This window comes from Melozone crissalis, unplaced genomic scaffold (genome assembly GCF_028551555.1).
Source record: "Melozone crissalis strain CALT ecotype California unplaced genomic scaffold, PUWL_Pcris_2 ptg000016l_1, whole genome shotgun sequence".
NCBI classification, from domain to species: domain Eukaryota; kingdom Metazoa; phylum Chordata; class Aves; order Passeriformes; family Passerellidae; genus Melozone; species Melozone crissalis.
The window spans coordinates 44,471,026-44,494,225 of record NW_026535794.1 but is presented as its reverse complement, the minus strand read 5'-3'; the positions used below and the strand labels follow the sequence as shown (position 1 = coordinate 44,494,225).

The window sequence follows — 23,200 nt, the reverse complement described above, 5'->3', positions numbered from 1 at the left end:
CCAAAAATAATATGGGGAATAACACCATGTGAAAGGAGACTGTGGCTTTTCCCAGGCCTTGGGACTACATCCTGCCCTTGAGGTTTCAGACATTAGAGGATAGGCACAGCTTAAACCAATAATGTACTACAAAACAATACATTCATACCAATTATGTACAGGGCCTCGATTTGTCAAGGAAGTTTTGTAGATGCCTGTCTTCAAATAAAGACCAGATGGATGCACTGCTTCTAGAAGCAAAGGCTTTGTTCCAAACGCTAACCTGGATAATGATTCACAACAAGTTTTTTCACAGGCGGAGTTTTGAAGTCTTCCATTGAGTTGAATGCGCTTAAGTTTTGGTACATGGTCAAGTTCTTCGGAGAATTTTTGTAGATCCACAGAGGACATCCATATATTTTCTATTTAGACAAGGGACAGGGATAATACCCATCACATGCTGCTGAATTAGATTACACTTTAGTGTATGTGTATTTCTTCTAAACTGTTTCTACTGCCTGCAACGAGCCTGGTTTTACAGGTAAATTATTTACACAGCCTGCTGTGAGCTACAATGGACACACAACTGAGCAATGAAAGCTGCCATAACATCCACACTTAGGTCTTTCCTGCTCAAAAATAGCAGAACATAGCATGCCACTGGGTGGCTGGAGGGAGAAAAGTTCAAAGGAGTTGCAAGACACTTTTAACATATAAAAGTTTCAGCACCTAAACACAGGGGTCTAAATATTGCTTTGGTACAGATACCAGTGGTACAAATCCTTGTGAAGGGCAGCTTTCACATGGAGAATATCACATAGCAGTGTAACAGAGTACCTAACAGCAATTTTTCTGTCTTTCCCACAGGAACACTGTCACAGGCATTGGATAATTCATGGCCAGGAGACACCAGTGTGCATGTTGACATATAAATTTTCTTATTTCAAATTATTGGAACACAGTTCAATGGCAATTCAAGCCCAAGGGTAGTGGCTGCTGAAGGAGCAGCCTGGCTGGGGTAACAACTCAATTTACATATTTAACCATCTCTGCTGAATTAGGCCTTGATTGCAATATTGTCAAAAACCATAACAATGTCTCTTAGGCACAGTCAGGAAGAAAAGAAGGCTTCGGGGAAAGAAATAAATGTCTGACAGGATATTTTTGTTTTATATTGCAACATGTCGAAGCAATGAAGCTGGGAACATGAAGGCTGGGAATAAAATCCCAATCCTACTAATGTCAATGGGAGTTTTGCCATTGAACTCAATAGGACTGATATTTCATGGTTGCTAGGCCTGCACAACAGCAACATTTCTTTCTCCACTTGACACTGGGTCTCAAAACACACACATGAATTTGCACAGGCTGTTAAGTCTTTGTTCCTGAAGTTTCATTTCTGTTAGAGATGGATGAATAGACTTTTGAAAGGGAAAATAGAGGAAAGTCACATTTGTACTCCTGCCTATTCACTCTCGCTCTAAAACATCTCTCTCAGGGCTTTAGGCAAACAGCACTGAATCTAAAACAGATTAGACAGATATGGTGTCATACAATGGGGATCACTTCAGGTCTAAAATACAAATAATTCAAAACATAAGATGGAAGTAATACTGTGGGTTTAGATCAGATTATTGTTTTAACAAGGTGGTAAGGAATTTTAAAACCAAATCCTTGCAGCATTTTCAAATTTGGCTAAGCATACATATTTATATGTATTTACTTAATATCTCTTGATTTTCTGGCATGCTAATCATGGACATTGCTACCAGAATGTCACAAAACTGGTGTGTGAATGCTTGATGAATATAAACACTGTGAAGAATCCATGCTCATTAATTTTGAAAAATCTACAGGGCTCTAGTGCAAATAGCACCAGTATAGGCATAAAATTGAAGGTGCTTAATAACAAGAACATACTCAGACTATTAAATGATATATGCAAAGCCATGAATAGCTTGTTTGCAAATACAAAGAGCAAATATAATAATGCAACTGCCTGTTGGCTTTTTATCCCAAATTCAGTGTCAAGGACCTAAACCATGACTTGATATTCTACAGCCCCAGGCCTATTCCACATTTTTCTGTGTCTTTGAGCAAATCTTCAAGAAAAGTGGAGAACTTTACACAGTATGTTAGTTGTTTGTGTTGCTATGTCCTGAATTTTTATCCGCTCTCGGCAAAACAAGGCAGAAGATCCCCACCCCACAGATGTACCTCAAACTTGTTAAAGAGTTCACACTATCTGTGAAATCCTACCAAACTGTAATGCCTTTAAAGCTACAGCTCATGGAACCAGTAAATTTAAAATAAATACTGCAAGCTATTCATGGGAACAATCTCAGTTTTGGAATGGCGAGAGCCACCCAATTCACAGTTTTGCTTATTCAGGCAACAAGCAGGAACCCTCCCTCTTGTGTGTGTGTGTTTAAGCTGAAATCTCACTAAAGGGCACATCAAGGATACTGGAGCCTACATCTGATAAGAAAATGTAAATTCTATTTAGTTTCTTTATAAGGTGCATTGGTTTGCTTTTAAAGTCCCCTTTTATAAGGTCTGTTTTTCAGGACAGGATCACAAAATGGAAGGTTGCAGCTTTTTTCAAGGAGGCAGTTTTTGCTGAGAAGCTGAAGCAACAACCTTTAATTGAATTCTGGGAAAAGAAAGTGTTGAGGGACTGCTTGCTGCGAGCTGCCCGATGGGCAGGCTGTTACCAAGCCACGTGACTCTCAAACACAAATGCCTCAGCCCAGTGAGTATCCCAAAAAGCTTTGTACATCATACACTGCATAGCCAGAAGCTGTTTACCTTTCTAATTTTTAAGCAAACCAGATGGAATCTGTTTTGCTGGATAACCACTCCCCGCTGCTGTCTCTGCTCAAGCTAATACCTGCCAATCTAACAGAGCACAACAAAAATGGTGTTTTCTTTTCTCTCTGTGGGTCCTTGTGAATGACAGGAAGACACTCTCTGTTGATGTGTATCAAGTGATCCCCAGTACTTTTAAGCCCTTGTCAGCTGTGCATCTCTAGCGAATGGATTAATTATACATGGCTAGTGCAAGCTGAGAGCTCTCTGTGGAAGCGAGGAGGCTCATTTGCACTAAGGATACAGTACCTAGTGGTCACAGCAACAGAGGGTCTGATGGGAGCTTTAGAAATCATCTAGATGACCTTTGTCTCCCCTGAGAGATGGGGCTTTTTTCCATTTGGTGTTTCAGTGGCAGACTTAAATCCTCCTGACTAGCCTGTTCTAGAGTTTCAATACCTTAACCTGATAAAGCATTTTTGCCTGACGCCTAATGTCAAGCTACCTGCTCCATGAATCTATTTCTCCACATCTCATCTACTGCTCTGGGCAGAGAACAGTTATTCCCCTGCATCTGGCAGCAGTCTTTCCTGTACTGTTACCACGTTTCTTCACTTGCACTAAATGAGCCATGTGTAATTGTATAAACGAGCCATCAGTGCATACCATCTTGTTAATAACACGTAATTATTCACAGACAGCACTCGGCAATAGAAAGAAAAGCTGGTGGGTGTGGGTTCCTACCAGAGGCAAGAGGCATTAGGAGGCTGCTCAACACCTTTCAGAAGGCACTTAGGACTGGGTCTTCTCTAATACAGGAATTTTACAAACTCACATTGCTTATCAAATATTTATGAGAAGAGGGATAAGCAAGATGGATTTGCTTCAGACTGGAATGGAGTGCAGGCCTGTGCTAACCCTTTCTACAGGGTGAACTTCACTGCAAAGACTTGACTGAGAGGCAGCCAGGCTGCCAGTTAACACTGGGGAAGGCAAGCTGCATCCACAACAAGAGGGGATACAAGACTTGTGACAGCCTGTGTGCAAGGCACAGCCACCCACAGCCATTTTTGCTCATTTTACTACAGAGAGTGGTACTTGCAAATAGGAAACTCTTTCTATTGATATTACTGGGCATCATGCCAGGCTTCTGAGATGAAAGAGTGATACTTGGGAACACACTAAGTGATAATGACATGAAGAAGCACTCAGATGGCTGTTTATTTCAGATGCTGTGGTATGACAGGTCCTCACACAGACCCTAGTGCTGTAAGTAAACAAGAAATAAAAGTCCTTGCATTTTTTCAGGAAAATAAATGTCTGAGGAAGAAAGTTTCATATAGAGGTTGTGCACCAAAAGCTCCACCAGTTACCTGTCTCCACATTTTTCTCTAGCTTATAAGTAGCTTAGAAGCCCTGAGTAAACAGTGCATGCATGGCCAATTATGATGTGCATGTTTTACTACAGAAAATGCAGACATATTGTGGCTCATGCTGTAGGGCTTAAATCATCACATTAGATCTTTATAAAAAACAGAGATTGCTCAGCCTCATGGGAAAGACATTTGCATCTTCATCATTACAGAGGCAACAAACTTCATCCATAAAGATGTGCCTAGAACAAATGGCAGCAAATTGTGGACACATGTTTTGCTTTAATTGGTCCTCATCAACTAAAACTAGCTAGTGACTTCAAAGAGCTCTTACTAAGAAACCACTTCCAAATTTTTTGTTTCAATCTTTTTTGGAGGTTTTCTTTTTTTAATGTCTTAAGAAATTTCAGATTAAACAGAATCTTTGAAGATACAGTATGAAAGCACTACTTCTTCATAGCCTTACATCACGTGTTTAATTACTTATTCATAAATTATGAATGACTAGAGGTAAAGTAGCATCGCCTGGAGCCCCTGTCCTGGGCCAAGTGCAGTGCTACAATTTTCACAGACTCTACCCCTTGACAGCTGGGATCAGATTCAAGCCAGCTACAACTCTATTCAAAAGAGCAGCTGTTGCTAGTGCCATTTTCACATGCTATTCTTGATCAGCATGAATGGATGGAATGTGCTCTTTTTGGAAAGCAAAAGAGTATGGATGGCAATAGAATGCTTACATAACTCATGTGAAATTCACCAAAAAGCCCAGACATGTTACAATCAAAATCTTATTTTTATATGGGTCTGATTTTAAAAATGCAGCTAACAAATCCCACTGTTTGAAAATCAAACCAATATCTACAAAAGCCTTTTCTTCCAGCCCCAAAGCCAAGAAGCCCCCTAGAGTACAGAGTCCTACTGTCTCAGACACTGCACAAACACAGCTGAACACAGCACAAATGAACAGAGGTGGAAAGGAATTCACACATGAGTGTAGCCACTGGTCCAGTAGCACAGCTGAGACTCAAGCAAAATGTGGCAAGATTCATAACAACACACCAGTTTGGAGGTGAAACTGTTTCTTCCAACATTTCTTTGCCACAGACACATCCACAAGCACACACAAGAGTCTCGTCTCTCCAGCTGATCACTGTTTCTACAAAACCCACCAACACTTTGTTCCAGATATCCTAGGTTTTCTCTGCATGCCCTATGCTCCTGTTTGCAAGAATGCATACATAGATCCCTTCTGTCTATAACCTGAACCTCAATCACTCACTCATGCCACAGCAGACAAGATGAAAACACTGCCACGTTATCGAGGCAGCACCACAGACCCACTTGTTGCAGTTGCAGATGAGGAAGGCAGGCAGGTGGAAGACATTGGTGAATCAGCCCAAAGCAGAATATCCTCTTTGGATAATTTCTCTGAAAGTTTGCTTTTTCTTCAGCTGTACAGTAGCAGCAATTTTCCTCTTTTGTCCAAATGAAACAAATAAGACCATGCTGCAGGCCCTTCTTATACCATAAAGAACAGTCACAGGAAACACATTAAAGTAATTTCCTCTTCCTTGAACAGAATGCACTCTCTTGGAGGTTGTTTATAGCACTGTGATGTAACTGGGGAAAAAGTGAGCTTAGGTAACACACCTCAGTGCATCTAAAAGCAAGCTGAGATAACAGAAATTAAGTAACTTGCTATTGGCTTTTTATAAGTGAAAACATTCATTTCAGATGCCCAAAATACTTCTATAAAGCTATACTTGCTGCTGCATTTGTTAATGGAAACTACATTTATTACAAGTTTTTGCTGCACTCAGAGAAAAAAAGCAGTTTTTTCTCCTGTCATCAGAAGTAGTAAGTTCAGAATATTTTCAAATTACATCAGAGAGTTGACAATATTGCTGCATAGTCATACTACATATGTATGTGTGTGCATATACATATATACAGTTTTCTCAGTTTTTCCCTCTTTATATTCAGTGTTCCTCTACTTCCCACGTATCTTGTCAACATATGACCCTGAAAAATACAGTTTAAAGCAGCAGGGATAACAAAGGGGAATGTTGCCAAGCAGGGAAGTATGGTATTAAAAAAAATAAAAATAGTTACAGAAAGACTCAACACTGTGATAGCTTGAATTAACAGTATACCTTCCTTCTTTACCCTACAGGTTGATAGAAATGTATTTATACAGTTCTGCTTCATATTTTCTTTCCAATGAACCTAAAGTTGGTCCAGAAACCAAGTTAGTTTTAGGGTTAAATCACATTTCAACATGGTAAAATGCAGCAATGTATTCTGGGTCCTTAGCTGTGGTAAAAATACCAGAGCCCCCACTACTCTCAGTAGGTTCCTGGTTAAAGTTCTCCTTGAGGAGCTCTTCCTACATTGCACTCCAGCCAGGCAGCAAATCTGAGGGGGCCAAAATCATGCTGTTGGGCAGGTCATGTAGGCACATCTGGCCCAGCTTTATTCTCAAGTAAAATAACCTTGGGTGCACCTCTGGAGCCTCCCCTCTAATGTCATGAGGACACACTACTGTTTCCCCTGTGCCATAGGAGAAGCTGTACATAGGAGTAAGAACGTCAACCAATACAGCAAAACAAAAAGAAATGTCTCACTCTATACACTGATGATCATGAGCAAAGCAAAGATATGATAGTAACCAGATTTCTGTGACAGCCCACAAAATATTCTTTAGATTTAATTTTCATACATCCAATAAAATGACAGTCCTTCCATTGCTCATTCTAAGCACACTAAGCATGATTTTCTGGTTTTTCTCTTGCTTTGGCCAGAATAAGGGAAATTCATACAAAATTGTCTATGAAAATATGTATATTGAAGTGAAACATTCTGCCAAATTGAAGTGACAACATTAAAAAAACTGGTTTTTTTTTTATTTTTACTGGAAATTAGCAATTTCCCTTGTAAAACATGACAGCAAGTGGTTATATTTACATTTTGTCTTGTCCTACTTTATTTAATCTCTACAATTTTGAAGAAAAATTGTTGCTTGATGCTTGCACTGAAATTTGTCAGTTTATAAAATTGCCCCAACAATGTCAGTGCTGTTTTACAAATAAAACCTCCCCTTGCTTCCATGAATAGGGGGCCAGCCCCTGTCCACAGTCTAAATTCCACCTGATGCTTTTGCTGGACTTTCACATTGGATGGGCTCTTTTGAAAGTCAAAACTTAGAAAAAGAAAGAAACTTGTCATCTCACGAAGTGACAGAGAATTTAGGTCTGTGTGAGCCTAGACTTTTCCTCACTCACACATCTTTTATTGAGTGGCAACCACCAGAAATGCCGAGTGATATGGACCCCTCTTCCAAAAAATGTTGTGTTATTTCTTCCAGCCACAATCCTCTGTATCTTCATTTCATTCTTCTGAGGGTGATAATTGCCTCACTTGCAAGACACAGCAAATCAATTCTTGTACAAAATTCTGCAGAATCAGCTGATCCTTCGACTCATTTTTAATACATCTCTAAATATCTCAGACAACAGGATAATTTAACTTTCAAATGGTTCCTCCAGGTACCTGAAGCAAGACACATGGTTAAATACTTCCCTGAATTGTGCCCTGCATAAATATTGTCTTACATAAGGATTTGAATAGTTTCTTTCTTACAGAATAAAAAATTCATATTTACTTACTAAACAGTTGGCAATAGAGGACCTGTAAGCTTCTCTTCATGGTATCATGTGGTCCTGCTGGTCTGCCAGTTTATTCATGATTCTGCCAAAAAAAGTCAAGAGAAGGAGAAAATTATGTTTGAAAAATATAGACTGCCTTGTTATACCTGTTCATTACAAAGTCAGATGAATCTTCATAGGAAAATTGTATTGATAAGCTTTGGGAAATTGCCTGACTGCCCTTTGCTTGCTTTGGCCACGCTCTCCAACAGCTTGGCAGGGAAGGATAGAGTCATGGCCAAACAGGGAAAAATTTCTCAAGAGTATGTGAAATGAACACACTGAAAATTACTTTCATGTCATGCTTATGTCTTGATAAAATTAATTTCATCTGAGTCTTTTTAGTTTGGAGGAAGGGTCCTCGGTGAAGAAGCAAACACAAGATGCAGACACCACCAGGCAGCTGTGCTGGGCACATGGGGCTGTAGTTTTCTCCCTGAGCCTCCCCTTTTCACACCCCGCAAGAAGTACTACACAGGGAAAGCCCACCCCCTCCTTTCCCAATCAAAATTTCAGTGGTGCCAAAGCAGAGGAGATCTCAAACTCTGCTGAAATCTCTGCACACAGGACAGTTTTGTCCTGGTATTTTTAGCTCTATTTTAGTCAGCTTTTGTAGGTCGTATTCCTTCCTGATATACCTGGGCTGGAGAACCTTCTCTATGTCTCTAGACATTTTCTGTTTATTCTAAATTGAACTGTCTTGGTGCAGAAGGGGATCTCATAATTCTTGTGCCTGCTGTCTGAAAATGTGATGTGGCAAAAACATGTGACCACCTTACCTCCCTGCCTTTGCCCACTTGGGTAGCATCTAATAATATTTTATGAGTCCTCAGACAGTATTTTCAAATACATGACATGGATATTTTTGCACCTTGGTTTAAAAGATACTATGAAAAAACAAATCCCAATCATGCTGATATTAATTATTCACATTGTGTGGAAAATAAATGCATAAATCAGAAGTGAAAAGCAAATGTGGTCCCAAAGCACTGCTGTGAGTAATGTCTCACCAAGTACCCAAAGACAGCACAATATTCAAGCTCTTTTTTTCCAGAAAAAATAATTTGCTAAATATTCTTGTGAAAAGCAGGACCCTGAGATCACCTCCTTAAAAGTCCCCTGGTCAATATTAAAAAGCATGTAGTATCCTCTAGCTTCCAGTTCAACACATCTTCATCTCCTGAACTCCTAGGGATATTTCTGAGTCATTTTAACATGCATATAAATCTTTCAAGGTTTATTTAAAATGCAATCTTGAAGACATAAGAGAAACAAGTCAAACCAATGAATAGCACCTTTGAACTGCATAAATGCTGCAGAGCTTGTGAAAACAGAGCTATATTTGACTTTTATGTGGAAAACTCAAAAGGATCGTGACTTTTCTTGCCCATAACAAAAGATGCTTGGGTTTTGTTAGGTTATTCCACACAGAAATTTCTGCACACAAACGCCATGCGTTTGGATTCCTCCCCACTTTCCATTTAACAGTGGACCTTAAAAACATCTCTGTAACTTGCAGAAATGTCAGTATTTGCAAGGCATTTTCTCCTAAATGGAAGTAATCACCTGTGAATTAGCCTATCATTTTTAATCAGAGTTAGTGTCAGATTCATGCTATAGTTTTATCATGGAAACTTGCTGAGGGACTTCTGTTTACCCCTTTTTCCCTATGGCTTACAAAATGATGAAACAGATGTAGTAAAAAACCTCTGTCTTCATGTATAAACAAACATAATATAATCTGTTACAGCACTCTTCAAAGAGGCATATACAATAGGCCTGTGTTTAGCAGCCACTAAGATATTAATAAAAATATATGCAGAAAAAGACAAGAACCAGATAAGCCACTGACAATGTAGAAACCATACACACAAGTACTCCTACAAAGTACCAATGAATTAAGTTTGTATCAAAACAGGATTTACAAGCACTGACCTAAGTGAAGTCATAAAAAACAATGGAAAAAAGGGAGAATCTGAAATTGCAGCCCTAAATCCACATTATTAACTTCGTATAATTTTAACTACACTTGGCAATGTTGATATGATGCAGCTCCTGGCTGTGAACGATATTTTTTTTGGATTTCTCTCCCATCTCCATATTAATACTACCAATAATAAAGAAAGACATTTGCTCATAAATTCTGGTATTGTGGCTGAAATAAATTGCATGCTTTTGTGTATATATTTATTTAGACCAGGAATTTACCCTGTGCTAAGAAATACGAACTAGTGTGCACATGGGCAAAAAACAAAGGTTATCAATAGAAAACTTTATTATGTTCTTCTGTTGGTCTCAATTAGAAGATTTATCCTTTTGAACACATGGCCATAAAATAATACATGGAGAACTCAGTGAACATACATAAATGAAATGTTGCCATGAATGTCTCAATTCCTTCAAAGTCCTGACTTGGGCTTAAAAGAAAAGAACATTTCAGTCAGAAAAGACCCACAATGATCATCTAGTACAACTAACTTCAACATTTTTAAAACATTTTTTAAACATTTTTTCCCCCACAGTTTTTAATACCTTATTTCTTGTGTACAGGAAATATGTGCAAAACAATGATTTGTTTTCTTGCAAGGCAAGAGACATCTAATAAGATTTATTTGTATAGCTTTGGAATCCCCCAGGAACACCAGTGATGGTTTTCCAAAGGCTGAGACTGCTTGCAATGACCATCAAAGCTGCACAAAGTTGAGGCAGATGAACCAGCCCATCAAGTCCCTGAATCAAGACCGGACTTGAGAACAGAGGAACCACTGCTGCACCCACCCAGGTGAAAGCTCCAGCAAGCCCATTACCCTGACTTAAACATGAGCTGCCAGCAGGACAGCAGGAAATTATTTGCAAAACAGCCTCAGTGCAAGGTAATCTTTACACCCTGGCATGCATTGCTCTATCTCCAGCAAGCCTGAGTGGAATAAATTACCTAAGGTGCCATACTTTTTAACTTGAGAATAATTATTCCTCACTTATTTCCTCCACACCTTACAATTTTAGTCTTTCATTAGATCATTTAGAATCTCTTTTTCAAGCTGAGGAATTTTTTTTTCATAAAGAAGATATACCTAATATCTGATAATTGTCATGCCTTAAGCTATACTCATCCGTTCCAGTTCAGATCTGAGGAGAAGGGAAAAAAATTGTATGCAGCCACCAAAATTTGGGTGTGTACTGGAGTTTCATACTGCACAGTGATATCTCCTGTTTCTTCTCTAGTCTCTTCCCAGTTGTGCCTATGATTCTCTTTGTCTTCATCACAGCCCTGAGCTCTACTCCACTGTTTTACAGAGCTGTCTGATAAGTGACAATAGCTCCTCTGAAGCCTTTCCTCAGGTAGTTGGATCTTGGACTAATGTTTGCTTGTGGAGGTGACTTTGCAATTATCACCAAGGAATTTCATCTGCCATTTTTGCCACACAACCATTTACTACCTTGACTTTTCTGAGAGATGGCAATGAAGGGCTGAATTACTGTTGCTATTATTATGATACTGCAAATATGTACCTATCATATATAAGGACTTCTGAAGCTGCCACAGTTTCTACAATAATTCCTTCCAAACATGGAAATTCTTCTGTACCTCTAAGAAGACAAAGCAAAATCTCATGGTCAGACATTTCAATAGCTGCAGAGGAAATCTCCTTTCTGAGTATTAAGCAATGTCCAGCCATCACAATACTCTTCTCAGGGCCCTGCAGGTATATTTATTTATCACAATCAAGGAAGGTTACAGATTTGCTGGTAAATGAGAGTGCTCTAGTTCACCAACCCATGTTCTCTTAGGTATTTGAGAATGTAATTTTAGGCACTAATAGATTGGCAAAGCTGTGCACTGCAGATGGAAAATGCAGACACACAGCCAGTTCCTGACTTTGGACAGTTTAATTTAAAATCAGAGTACACCACTAGTTTTAAATACACAAACTGTCACTTAATAGAAAAAAATTATGAAGAATGAGCAGAAATAGAAGTGGTCTTGGAAAAAAAATTAGCTGGAAAATGTGTGCTAAACTTCAGTAATCCAGAATCTAATGTGAGTCTCTGAGTTTTGTATCCATTTTATACTCTTCACTCATTTCTTCAACACCTCCCTGAGGTTTTTTGGGAGTTGACTTCTCCAACATACTGAGTTTTAATGTTTGAGAAGCCATTCTGAGTACTTGAAGAATTATCCGATACAACTATGCCTGATCCCTGAGATTTTTTTTAAGGATTGTAAAGTTAATTTCCTAGATTTTGGTCTCCAAGTGAAAGGGCATATTCCCAAATCTTCTGAACTCCCTCTGAAAACCAGGAAATAAAGGTTTAATTATGACCTTCATTGCATTCATATTGGTGTACCTACTGACATACTTTGAAAGAAAGCAATAAAGTTAGTGCAAGTTTGTAATCAAATCAATGTCAACTTTGAAATATTCATCTTCCATAGTTAAATTTGATAAAATTGGTATCCAGAAAAGGTGTCATATATCTAACCACCTAACCTATTTGTGTTTAAAAATACTGGTTAAGCACTCAGTGTCTGAAATGGACTTAGATATTTTGCATTTTTTAGTACACAATATTTCACATATAGTTTATCTTACCAAAATGATGAATAGATGTGTGAAATCCCTGTGGACAGATCGCAATATTGTCTTTCACAGTAAGTGATCCCCTCAACATCTCAGTTAAATTAAAGAGGACAATGAAGACATAATGATGGATTGAAGACAAAAGAGTCCAAAAGAGCAGACAGCTCCCAGCCATTCATTATGTCTGATGGGGAAAAAATGCCAACCAGGCCTTAAATTAAAGAAGAAATAGAGGAGAAAGAACAGAAGATGCACATTGAGGGAAAGCTAACAGTCAGTGGAGAACTCTTTTTTGTTGTCTGTCAAATGGAAACCAGGAGACTAAAATAAAGAAGCTGAAAATGGTAATAAAAGAGGAGACAAGCAAAAGACATGCAACTCCCATCCATGAAGCACATAAACCTCATTATGTTACTTCTGACTGCCTTCTCTCTGCTATAGATCATTCTGGAAAGGAGAAAATGGTACATCACAGACAGTTTTTAACAGTAGTATTTCTCCAGAAAATGAAAGAGAAAAAGTAGACAGACTCAGAAGTACTTCCATCTCCAATCTTTTTTGACTCCCCTCTCAAGAAAACCCAGCCTTGATCCTTTCAGTATAATATTGCCCCAGGATGTTCAACGAATTTCTCATAAGACATCAACAGCAGAGGCTGCTCATTTACAACTCAAGAGTGCTGAGATTATCCCCAGGAGTTACTCCCCCAGTGTAAAGTCCACGACCATGGTCTTCCTCTACTGCATCCCACGGGTTAATGAAAGTGGGTGTTCTGGTGTGCCTCATAAAAAGGAACAGGTGTCCTCTTCTTGACTACACACAGCTCAAGCACAACTCTGTATTTTCTTTGTGTTTGTTTCTTAATTTTATGGCCTGCTCCCACAATCCAGATGTTATTTTGCAAAATTTATATCCAAAAAAGCTTCAGGGCATGCTAATAAAAAGATGATTAACTTGCAGCAATAAGATTCCTCTGAGCAGGAATTCTCTGTTCTTGTTCAACATGTGCCATATTGTTTGCTGTGATTTATTTCCCACTGCTTGGAATGTGCAAACCACTGTTACCATCTTTCTTGATTACATTCTGAGTGCAGAGTTTTTTATATTTATGTCGATTTTAAACTTAGATCTTTCAGCACTTTTTGAAGTAGATTCCTCTTTGCAGATTTAAGAATGAGCAATTCACATCTACTTCCACTGTTACCCAGAGAAGTGTACACCCTTTGCTTTCCTAAGGTATCCAGAGAGTAGGGTCGACCCTCAGGATATCACAGCTGATCAAAGCCAGTCTTGGTGGTGGAGTGCAGGCCTGTCATAAGGAATAGTCAGGAGGCCTCTGAACTAGAGTTACTACCATGCTTTTCTTGCATTCTATGGGACACGAACTTGGCAGCAGAGAACCTCAGAGCATCCAGAACAAAACCAAAAACAAATAACCTTTCCAAAGCCTCTCCCCTCTGAATTCAGATGCACAGCATCTACAATCCCCACTGCACCTGAGGCTGGCTGTGGTTTTCCTTGTATTGGTGTTTGGATCCCTACTCCCCATTAGCACAACGACAAACACAAGGAAAGCACACAGAGAAAGCAGTGTCGATATACAAGAGAAACCCCCACAACAATTGTTCCCTCTTCCTCAGCTTCCCTACTTAATTATTAAGTACTGAGAGATCCCTCATCTCTCTAACACAACAGTTCCAATTCCTGTGTTCAGCCCTCCTCCCAGCCGTGACAGTTTTTCCATGAACAACTCTAGGCAAGATGATCACTTAAAGACTACTGTCATTCCTGTGGCAAGTGGAGGCCACAGCCAGCTAGCTCACCCTTCACCATCTTCCTTTATTCCCATGTCAGACCTGGGGCATGCTGATGAAAGGGAGAGGGAAGAAAGGAACTCTTGGGGTTCACTATCATAAAAATAGATGGGCATGAAGAACCTCACATCCAAGTGACCATGGGCAGGAGAAGGACTTAGTCAGCAAAGGCTGGGTAAAATTACTGTTGCCTTTGGCTATTTAATGCCTTGGCATCTATGGTCATCTCATGAACAATCACTGATTGCAAAAGGCAATCATTCAAAGGGTAGGGAAAACTGAGAGGAAAAATACCAGGGTGGAAATGAAATGTCATTTCACAAGAGACATGACCATTCTGGCAAAGCTGTGATGGCCAGGGTCACTCTCTTGGCTGATTACAACTGAGAAATCCCAGAGATGGAGAACAGAAAAAAACTCTAAAGCCCTAGGCTGCTAAATGTTCTTCACACTACGTCAGTGGTGCAAGGGACCATTTTTTGACTATTTCTTTGTTCCTAATCACCTACCATTAGCAAATATTTCTTATGGCAGCTCCAGTGGGAGAAAAGTCTGAAGAGTTATTCTGGTTGCTTCTTGTTCTCAATGGGGCAAAGACATGACTGTGTGTGTCTGTCTGTCCAGTTTTAGTATAGAAAAGAAGAAGCCCTTCTTTCACTTCATTCATGTCTGTGGAGCCCTGAGAAGCTAACATCTTCATAAAGATCAAACTGACTTAGCAGCTGTAGGGATAATTAGAATTTGGTCATTAATACATATTAGGGGTGGGCAGGGGAAGACTTCTGTGCTTATTTTAAAACTTGTATACGGCTGAATATAAAATATCCAATGATGAAATAGTGAAATATTTTTGTGAAATCCCAGTGGACACCTGGCAATATTCTCTTTCCTAGTAAGCAATCTCCTCAATACATGAGAATATATGGGCATTTGAAACTTGGATAATGAAATTTTATTTCATGGAAATAAATATGAAATTGAAATACACCAAAGCTGTTTTGGGTAACGGAAGGAAACAAGTCCAACTTCTCCTAGTTTTTGTGAGAATAATCCTTCACAATGCAACATGAAAAAAGAAAGTGGAACTACTGAGTCAAGAAAGTTGTACAGAAAAAGTCCATAGTGAAAAGCATTTTTCACTGTCTTCTTGAAAAGCCTTTTTTTTTTTTAATGAAATATGACAAATTTAAGACTAAGTTGTGTAATTTTTCAAAATTTTCTTTGTGGGTCTTATGACAGCCAAACTAAAGAAAATCTTTTAATATTAATTTCAAGCTCATGATGAAAATTTCACAGGCTGCACTACACCAAGGAAGCATTCAGCAGTATAAATTGCCTGCTTTTTCATAGAAGAACTTTATAACCACTGGAAGCTCTCCTGCTAAAAGACCTTTCTGGCACACAAGACTATGTTAGTAAAGATGTCTCTATAATTTCTGGAAAAATAAAAAAAATACAGCCTCTTTATCCTTGTCACTCACAGCAGGGAATGGATGTAGAAACAAGCTCTACTTCTACAGAGCTCTTGTGATGCTGAGTTTTCCCTGGTGGATCTCCTACGGCATCTCATGGGCCTCAGGGTGTCCACACTGTGGATATGACATTTGATTTACACACTGAAACTCCCTCTGCAATGAGCAGATGGATTGGCTCCTCTGAAGCCTGTGCCCTGTTTAAAATGCCTCTCTTGGGAGGAAAAGGCCCATTCCTTTTGTGGGGCTGTTTTTCTCCACTGAGTTTCAAAGGGCTGAAGGTCAAGGAATTGATTTCAGCCCGTAACACTGAAAATGAGGATGCCAACATCTGTAAAAGGAATCTCACCCAGAGCTTTCTCCAGCTACAGGGATTTCAAGGCTTATGGGGTTAACTTCTCTGCAGCTGTGTTAAACTATTCTCTTGTTACCATTGTGTAGGATATACAATTAAAAAAGACTTAATGTAAAGGACAGGCAAGCAAATAGCTTTGCCTGCATTGTAATAAACACAGGAGAGTTGAAAAAGGGTTTACCTTTGTGCAGCAGCCGAAATCAGGCTTTTCACATTATTCACCTTGATTAAATGCAAGTATTTCAAGTAGATTAAAAAAAGCATGCAAAAGAGAAGGTATAATTTTCCTTCTTTTATAATATGGTACTGTATTCCTAAGGTCGATTTACTGGGTCAAATTTTCAACAATGGAAATCATCATCTGTACACAAAGAGGAGTATTCATGCTCCATGCCTCTGAAATTCAGGCCAAAATATCAGGCCAAAAGTTTAATAAAGATGCTCCAAAATGGAAGCAAGTCCTGTGCTGTCAAACATATCTGTATTAGAATCCTGAAAACACTGATACACAGGCCCCAGGTGGCTTCAAAGGAAATCTATAGCAGAGATGGAAACATCTCAATATAACATTTTAACTGCAAGATCATCTTCCCTTTAGTGAACGTCACAATTACCCAGCTAAATAAATAATCCTTAAGACACCACCACAAAGGAGGTCCAATATTGTGCATCATCACTATCTGATTTACTGTGAACTAAAGACACAAGCTAGGAGATGAAAGTGCCTCTAATTGTTTTGACAAAAATCTCACAATACTGGGTTTTGGCTTTGAAAACTTCATCTGTAAAAAAGGTTCCTTGTACTAACTTTCCTCAAAAGACTGTAAAGATTAACGAGATTGAGGGATATGAAAGAAGAAAAATATCAAGATAGGCTAATTAAGTTTGGGAGCATCTCTAGGGGAACTTCAACTGACCTGCTGGAAGATAAGCACAGCAGACCTGAGTCCAAGACCCATTCACTCTGCCTTGCCTCTCAGCTCCCTAGGCTGGTTTACATCTACAAAGCACAGAGAAAAAATCACCAGTGAAAGATGGCAGTGTAGAGCTCTTCTGGCTCCATCAGATGCTGAGGCCAGCCCACAGACCCAGCCTTTCTGAGAATTGAAGATGGGTGAAACACAAGAACTTTGAGTCATGTCAGAGTGCCCTGCCTGTATATTTTGGTTGTGGCCCATCCTATTGTACCAAACAAGATCCCACAGTTAAGGAAAACATAACCATTTCAATTATCAAAAAAATTAAATAAATGCAATGCATTCATTATTGTAATTTTGAATTGCATATATATATTTGTTTGTGGATATATGTATAGATGATAGCTATGTTTTCTGTTTGTCTTTCCTTCTCTGTTTATACTAGCATGCGTGTCAGTGACAAAAGGTAACGAAAAAAAGAAAAAAGAAGAAAGGAAAAAAAATTAATAAAACTGTACAACATATCTCCTTTTTCTTTTCAGTCAAAAGAAAATCATATTAAGTTTCCTATCAAAATACATGTTCAAGATTATTTCCATGTCAGTTTTGGATTGAATGTTTTGAACCAGTTCTAATCATAATGTGTGAGTACAGCATAAGGATCTAATTTCACAATGACAAGTTATAATAGACATACACAAGTACCTAAGATTGAAAGAAACATTTTATTATAATTGAAAAAAGCATGGTAGGAACGCATAACCACCTTTTCAATTCTTAACCATTCAGTCTCAATGGTGCATTAATGTATTTAATACTAACCTATATTGCTAGCTTTTTTAACAGACCATAAATCCCAAGAAAATCCAACATGGTTTATATAAATATTTTTAGTAAAAATATCAGTATGGTAAACAGATGTGAAACTGGGCATTTCTGAGACCTTCTGTGTGCTTTGCCAGATCCTCTTGCCCCTATGGCAGGATATTAGTTCAGGGGCAATCCCATCTGAAGTGTTTGCTAGTTTCCTTTGCTCAGCTATTTTAGAGCACACATTCATCTTGAAATGAAGTCTATCACTTCAAAGACAAAGTCTGTCTGAACCAGCTTCTTCTATGAAATTATAACAACTTCAGCTCTAAGAATAGGAACATTTTTGGCAGATCTGGATGGATGGATGCATAAATGCATAATCATTTGACACAGAAAGTAAGACAATGTCTTGACCTATGTCTCTGGTTAAACCTCTTTTTAACAGAGCCATTTACTACCTCCTTTATAATCAGGCATTCAATATGGTAAGGAGAGAAGGGAGATAAAGTGAGCTCTGAAATATGACTGCACTGCTTTGGCAGGCTGATCAACACACACTGGAAAGTAGAACAGTACACCTGCTTAGGCTTGACATTTCATCTCAGAGTTTATCATAACCGTGTCTAGTTCAAGGGACACAATTTTTTTATCCTCAGCTTTCCCAGAGTTTGATGTCAGAGGAAGAAATGGCCACAGAAAAAATAGGAGACTACCAACCAGTGATCCACACATTAAGAGCAATCCTTTTTTTTATAGAAGACTATTTTGCACACCATTTTGAGACAGTGGGTGGAAATAAAAATTTTAAAAAATCACATGGCATCACATAGAAATATAGCCACATAAAAATTTAGGTTTGAAGGAAGGTGGCAGGAAATAGGCTCTTGGTAATTTCCAAATTATTCATTCTTCTGCCTACAAGGTTACTGTAGTGCAAACACTGAATTTCATTTGAAAATGCATGTAGTGCTGTCTGATTCAATAGGAAGAATTTCCAAGAAAATTAAATGTCAGAGCAGCATGGCTTATTGGTTTTAATCAATGTAAATTCACTTTTTATGCAACTCTGAATAATAATAATGCCCTAGTCTGTGTCAATGTGATGTCTACAACTTAGGGCTTTGGAGAGAGGGACTGAAGGCAAAAGCAGGAGAGGTAGGGTAAGATGATTGGGCAAGATGCTAGCCTGGCACTGACAGAGATTTAGCTCTACATGACAGGTCTGAAGCTTTAGAGAGGATTTAGCATGCAGATCACTGTGTGTCTTATTTTCTTCCTTTTCAGTTTGTGCAGCCAGCAAGACTGCTACTGGCTAAACAGCTCATCTTCCCTCCTTCAAAAGGTTCACTGGCATGTACAGAGGTGCAAGCAAGCCAGAAGGAAAAGCACATGAACAAAAAAGGGAAATCTCAAAACACCAACATCTAAAACCACATTATCCTGTCAATTAAGATTATGCTCAGATGTACAGCTTATTCTAATAGGTTAGTGAAAACTCTGTTTACTGCCTGGCACTGTGAAGTTCTTCCTTAGGTGAAGTTCTCCCTCAGGTGAGGCCCACTGACCCTGAGAGGAGATTTCAGTATAGATTCAGCACCTGGCTCAAGATTCATAAAGCAGTGCAAGCAAATGCCACAATTTGAAGAAGGTTGTTCTTTTTTTTCCTGACAGGTGCAAGGAAGAGCCTAGACAGGGAAAGAATGGGACTGCTTAGGTGAAGGACTGATAGGTGGATTTAATAAATAAACATGTGCCTAAATAGCTGACTAGAGCTAAAATGTGAGGACCATTTCAGGTGTGTCAGATACTTTCTGCTACACTGCAACTGAGATGGGCTAAGCCATGTTCTGAGCTGCTGACTGCAAATCCAGAGTAATTCCAGTCCCACCACAATGGGATTCAATATGAAAATGAACTGATGAAGGAAAATGGGGAAGAGTGGTCTTGAACAGAACAGGAGAGGATGTGGGGGAGATCGGATTGTTACAGCAGGATTTTTGCAGTACAGACTTCAGTGAGACACCCTTCTCATTGTGAAAGCTAATAGAGACTATCTTCTATTTGTGCATCTTTAAAACCTTCTCTCTCCCTTTCTATCCTTCTCTTTTCCTACTAAAGAAAAATTTTTCAGTGAAACAGAGACGACCTCTTCCAAGTCCTGCTTGATTGCACCATGGCTTTGCTTCTACAAGCTGTAAAAAGTTGGGGAGAACATGCTGTGTCTTTTGGGTGCAATGCACTTCTGAGCCATGAGTTCAACATTGCAAGGACAAAAACAGGAGATGTCCAGCCATAGGTGTATTGTGTGACATGGTTTCCACCTATCCCCAAATCAGCTCACACAATTTGAGGCCACCCAGGGACACAATGAAGGATCATTTTCAAATAAAATTGCAGCTTCTCTCTGCTTCAGGAGCCCCTGTCCCTGTGTGCTAAGATTGTCACAACAGTTACAGAAGACATGAATCAATATGAAGGAACAAGAGCTCTTTTGGTGCATCTATCCTGGCAGCGCAAGAAATCTGCACTGGTTATGGTCTGAACACACTGTGACAAAGCAAATAATATACTCACATACCTTGATTTTTAGTCTAATATCCAGCCTCACTCAGTGAAAGAGCAAAGGCTGACTGCCCACATTCAGCAAGTCAAGGTCACAACAAGAAGGAACTTCTGTTTGCTGCATCTCTGCCTCAGCACGGATGGCACTGGGCACTCCAACAAGACTGAGGTAAGGGCTTGGAAAACCACCATGGTTGTGCCTAGGGCAGTGGAAAGCTGGCCTGGGGAACTGGATTCTGTCTCTGCCTCAGTGCCTAATGCCAAGGGAGTCACAAAATCCAAACTTCATGCAGGCAGTCATTAATTGCATCTTCTTTGTTTGCTTAGAGCAGAGCACGGAACACCTGCGCTCTGAACTGTGGAAGCGTGGAGCAATTCCAACGATGATGGACTCAGCAGAAGCCAACTCCAAAACAAAGAGAGGACGATCCAATGCTGTTTCTTGAAAGTCAGGGCATGACCATCTCAAGTTGGGCATCTAAATTAAATGTCCTTTGTTGACATTATGATTCTGCGCATAATTTTCCCCGGTGCATAATGTCATTTCACCTTATCGGCACATTGTGCAGATAAATTCATTAATGTTTTTAAAGTGCTCGGATGCTGCAATAATGAGAGCCACAGAAGTGCTCCCCAGGAAATTAATAACTCTGGCTTCAAAGCTGGCTTTGAATGATGTACAGTTACAGGAAGAAGAGGTGATATAATGAACTACTATGATAAAATAAAATATTGATTCATCTGAGCAGTGTTGACTGAAATCTCTCCATATTTCAGAGAGCTTTGCTTTGTACCCTTAAAAGACCTTTTAGGTGTAACTTACACAGTTTAAAAACACAAAGAGAAAATCATAAATTTAAAAAAATTAAAATAAAAACAATCCTCTAGAGAACTGGAGCCTTTTCTGTTCTGAGCCCAGACTTTAACCCTTGAGCTGACAACCTGACCTTGCCTTACTGCTAGTCTGGTCCCTACTGCCAGAATCCTGCCCACCTCTTTCTCCTGTGTATTGGTTTCATCCTTTCTTAACATCCCATCCTCTCCTCCTCAGCACCCTTCTGTGCCTTCTCTCTTTGCCTCACCATGTTATCTCCACATATTAATAATCTCTTTGTCCCTTTCCTAGCTTCCCCTCCATGGGGACCATATCCCAACTCTGTCCTTTCTTAATAATTTCAATACCCAAGGCAACAATTTAGGCCATAGCCACAACCTTTGTATCTCCCTCATCTGAAGCGTGCTCCCTACTGACCAAATCCTAGCACAGCTGAACTGCAAAATTTGAAGAAACATACACGGATAAGGATTTTTCAGACCAGAATGCAGTCTGATGTGGCAGTTTTCCACTAATATGAGAAAAGCTCTAACCTTGACTTCCACTAGAGAAATCTTAGTCTTTGTCCTGCATGGTCCTCTCTCCCCAACAGATTTCAGCTTCCTGATCTGTGATACGAAAATTCCACATAATGATACAAGGTACTGTAATGTGATCAAACATGATTGCCCATCCCTCCATTTTGTTAATGTCTTTTTCTCTAAGAGACTAAATTATTCTCACTGAAATTTAAAAAATTACAGACTAAAATAGGCATCAGGTAAACTTTACCAGACTCAAGGTTAATAGAGTCCTTGTCTATATTTTTCTGCATTCAGGAAGACTCTGACCCACCAAATCAGCAAGCACTCAAGTCTTTGCAAGGAGACAATTAAACCATCAAGGGGAAGTCCTGTAGATGAATGTGTCTAATTCTTCATATGTTTCACTCCAAATTCTGTGAGCAAATTTTCTGGCTTCTGCTGGACCATATACAGAGAGGTGTATTATGATTTGCAGGATTTACCTGAAGCATTCTTTAATCTCCTTCATATTGAAAGAGATGAATGCAAATCCTTAACTGAAATATATTTAAAGAAATCAAGTAAAATAACATATGGAATACTTTTGCAACAAATGCATTAATTGTATGCAAACTGAATTAAGTCTTTTATTAGCATGTAATTGGGAGAAATATTAATACATTATTTTAATTTGAAAAAATCATAAGTTAGAAGCTTTGAAACAGAAAGCTGCATAATAGCAGCTTTAACATTAAGATGTCATTGTAAAAAAGAATGTATATAATGAACTCAGAAAAATAGAAATATAACTGCCTGATCCTTTCCTTTTTTCCTGTACATCTGCATTGGAGTTTGTCTATTGTTATTCAACTAGCTAATCATCATCTTTTGTGTGGTGTGCCTGTGTTTTTACTCCAAGAGGCTAATCTGTGAAGACATCTGTTATTTGGTAGATAATAGGCCATTTCAAGTCTCAAAGCCCTGCAAGGCATTTCTGAAGAAGGAGGAGTAGATACATCTGTTCCCACCAGGTAGGAGTACAACTGAGGAGGCTGGAACACAGCAGAACAAAACTTTAACTTGCTATTTTCCAGAAGGCTAAATGCACATGGAACAATGCAAACAAAGAGCAGTTCTGGAGTAGTTTGTTAGGGCTGGGAGTGAGATTGACTTTATATAAACCATTTAATGTTTTCTTGGGAATTCAGTGCATCTCACACCAAAGAACAGTGGGATTTGTCATAGTGATCCTGGATCTGTAAATCAGGCATAGTCACAAAGGCAGTGGTCCACTGAATCTGATGTTCTTTTTTTGGGAAAAGTCAATATTAGACATTTTGAGGGCAATGTAGAGGTTTGATTATTCACTTGGAAAGAAAATCTTGTGCCATTCTTCTCTAATAACTTATCTGTATGAACCAGTTCTCTCTGGATTCCAGTGAAAATATACTATGTCTGCGTTATCCATGAATCAATTGCAGC

General features: G+C 39.0%; 1 protein-coding gene across 2 annotated transcripts in view; it reads right to left on the bottom strand.

The window, feature by feature from the left end:
- Nucleotides 1-23,200, bottom strand: part of TMEM108 (transmembrane protein 108) — a 162,184-nt gene that overhangs the window by 77,385 nt on the left and 61,599 nt on the right. For both annotated transcript variants that reach the window (XM_054273985.1, XM_054273987.1), the window contains exon 3: nucleotides 7,826-7,907. In XM_054273985.1, coding sequence (XP_054129960.1) covers nucleotides 7,826-7,865 — 40 coding nt within the window. In that variant the 5' untranslated portion in view covers nucleotides 7,866-7,907. The remainder of the gene's footprint in view (nucleotides 1-7,825; nucleotides 7,908-23,200) is intronic.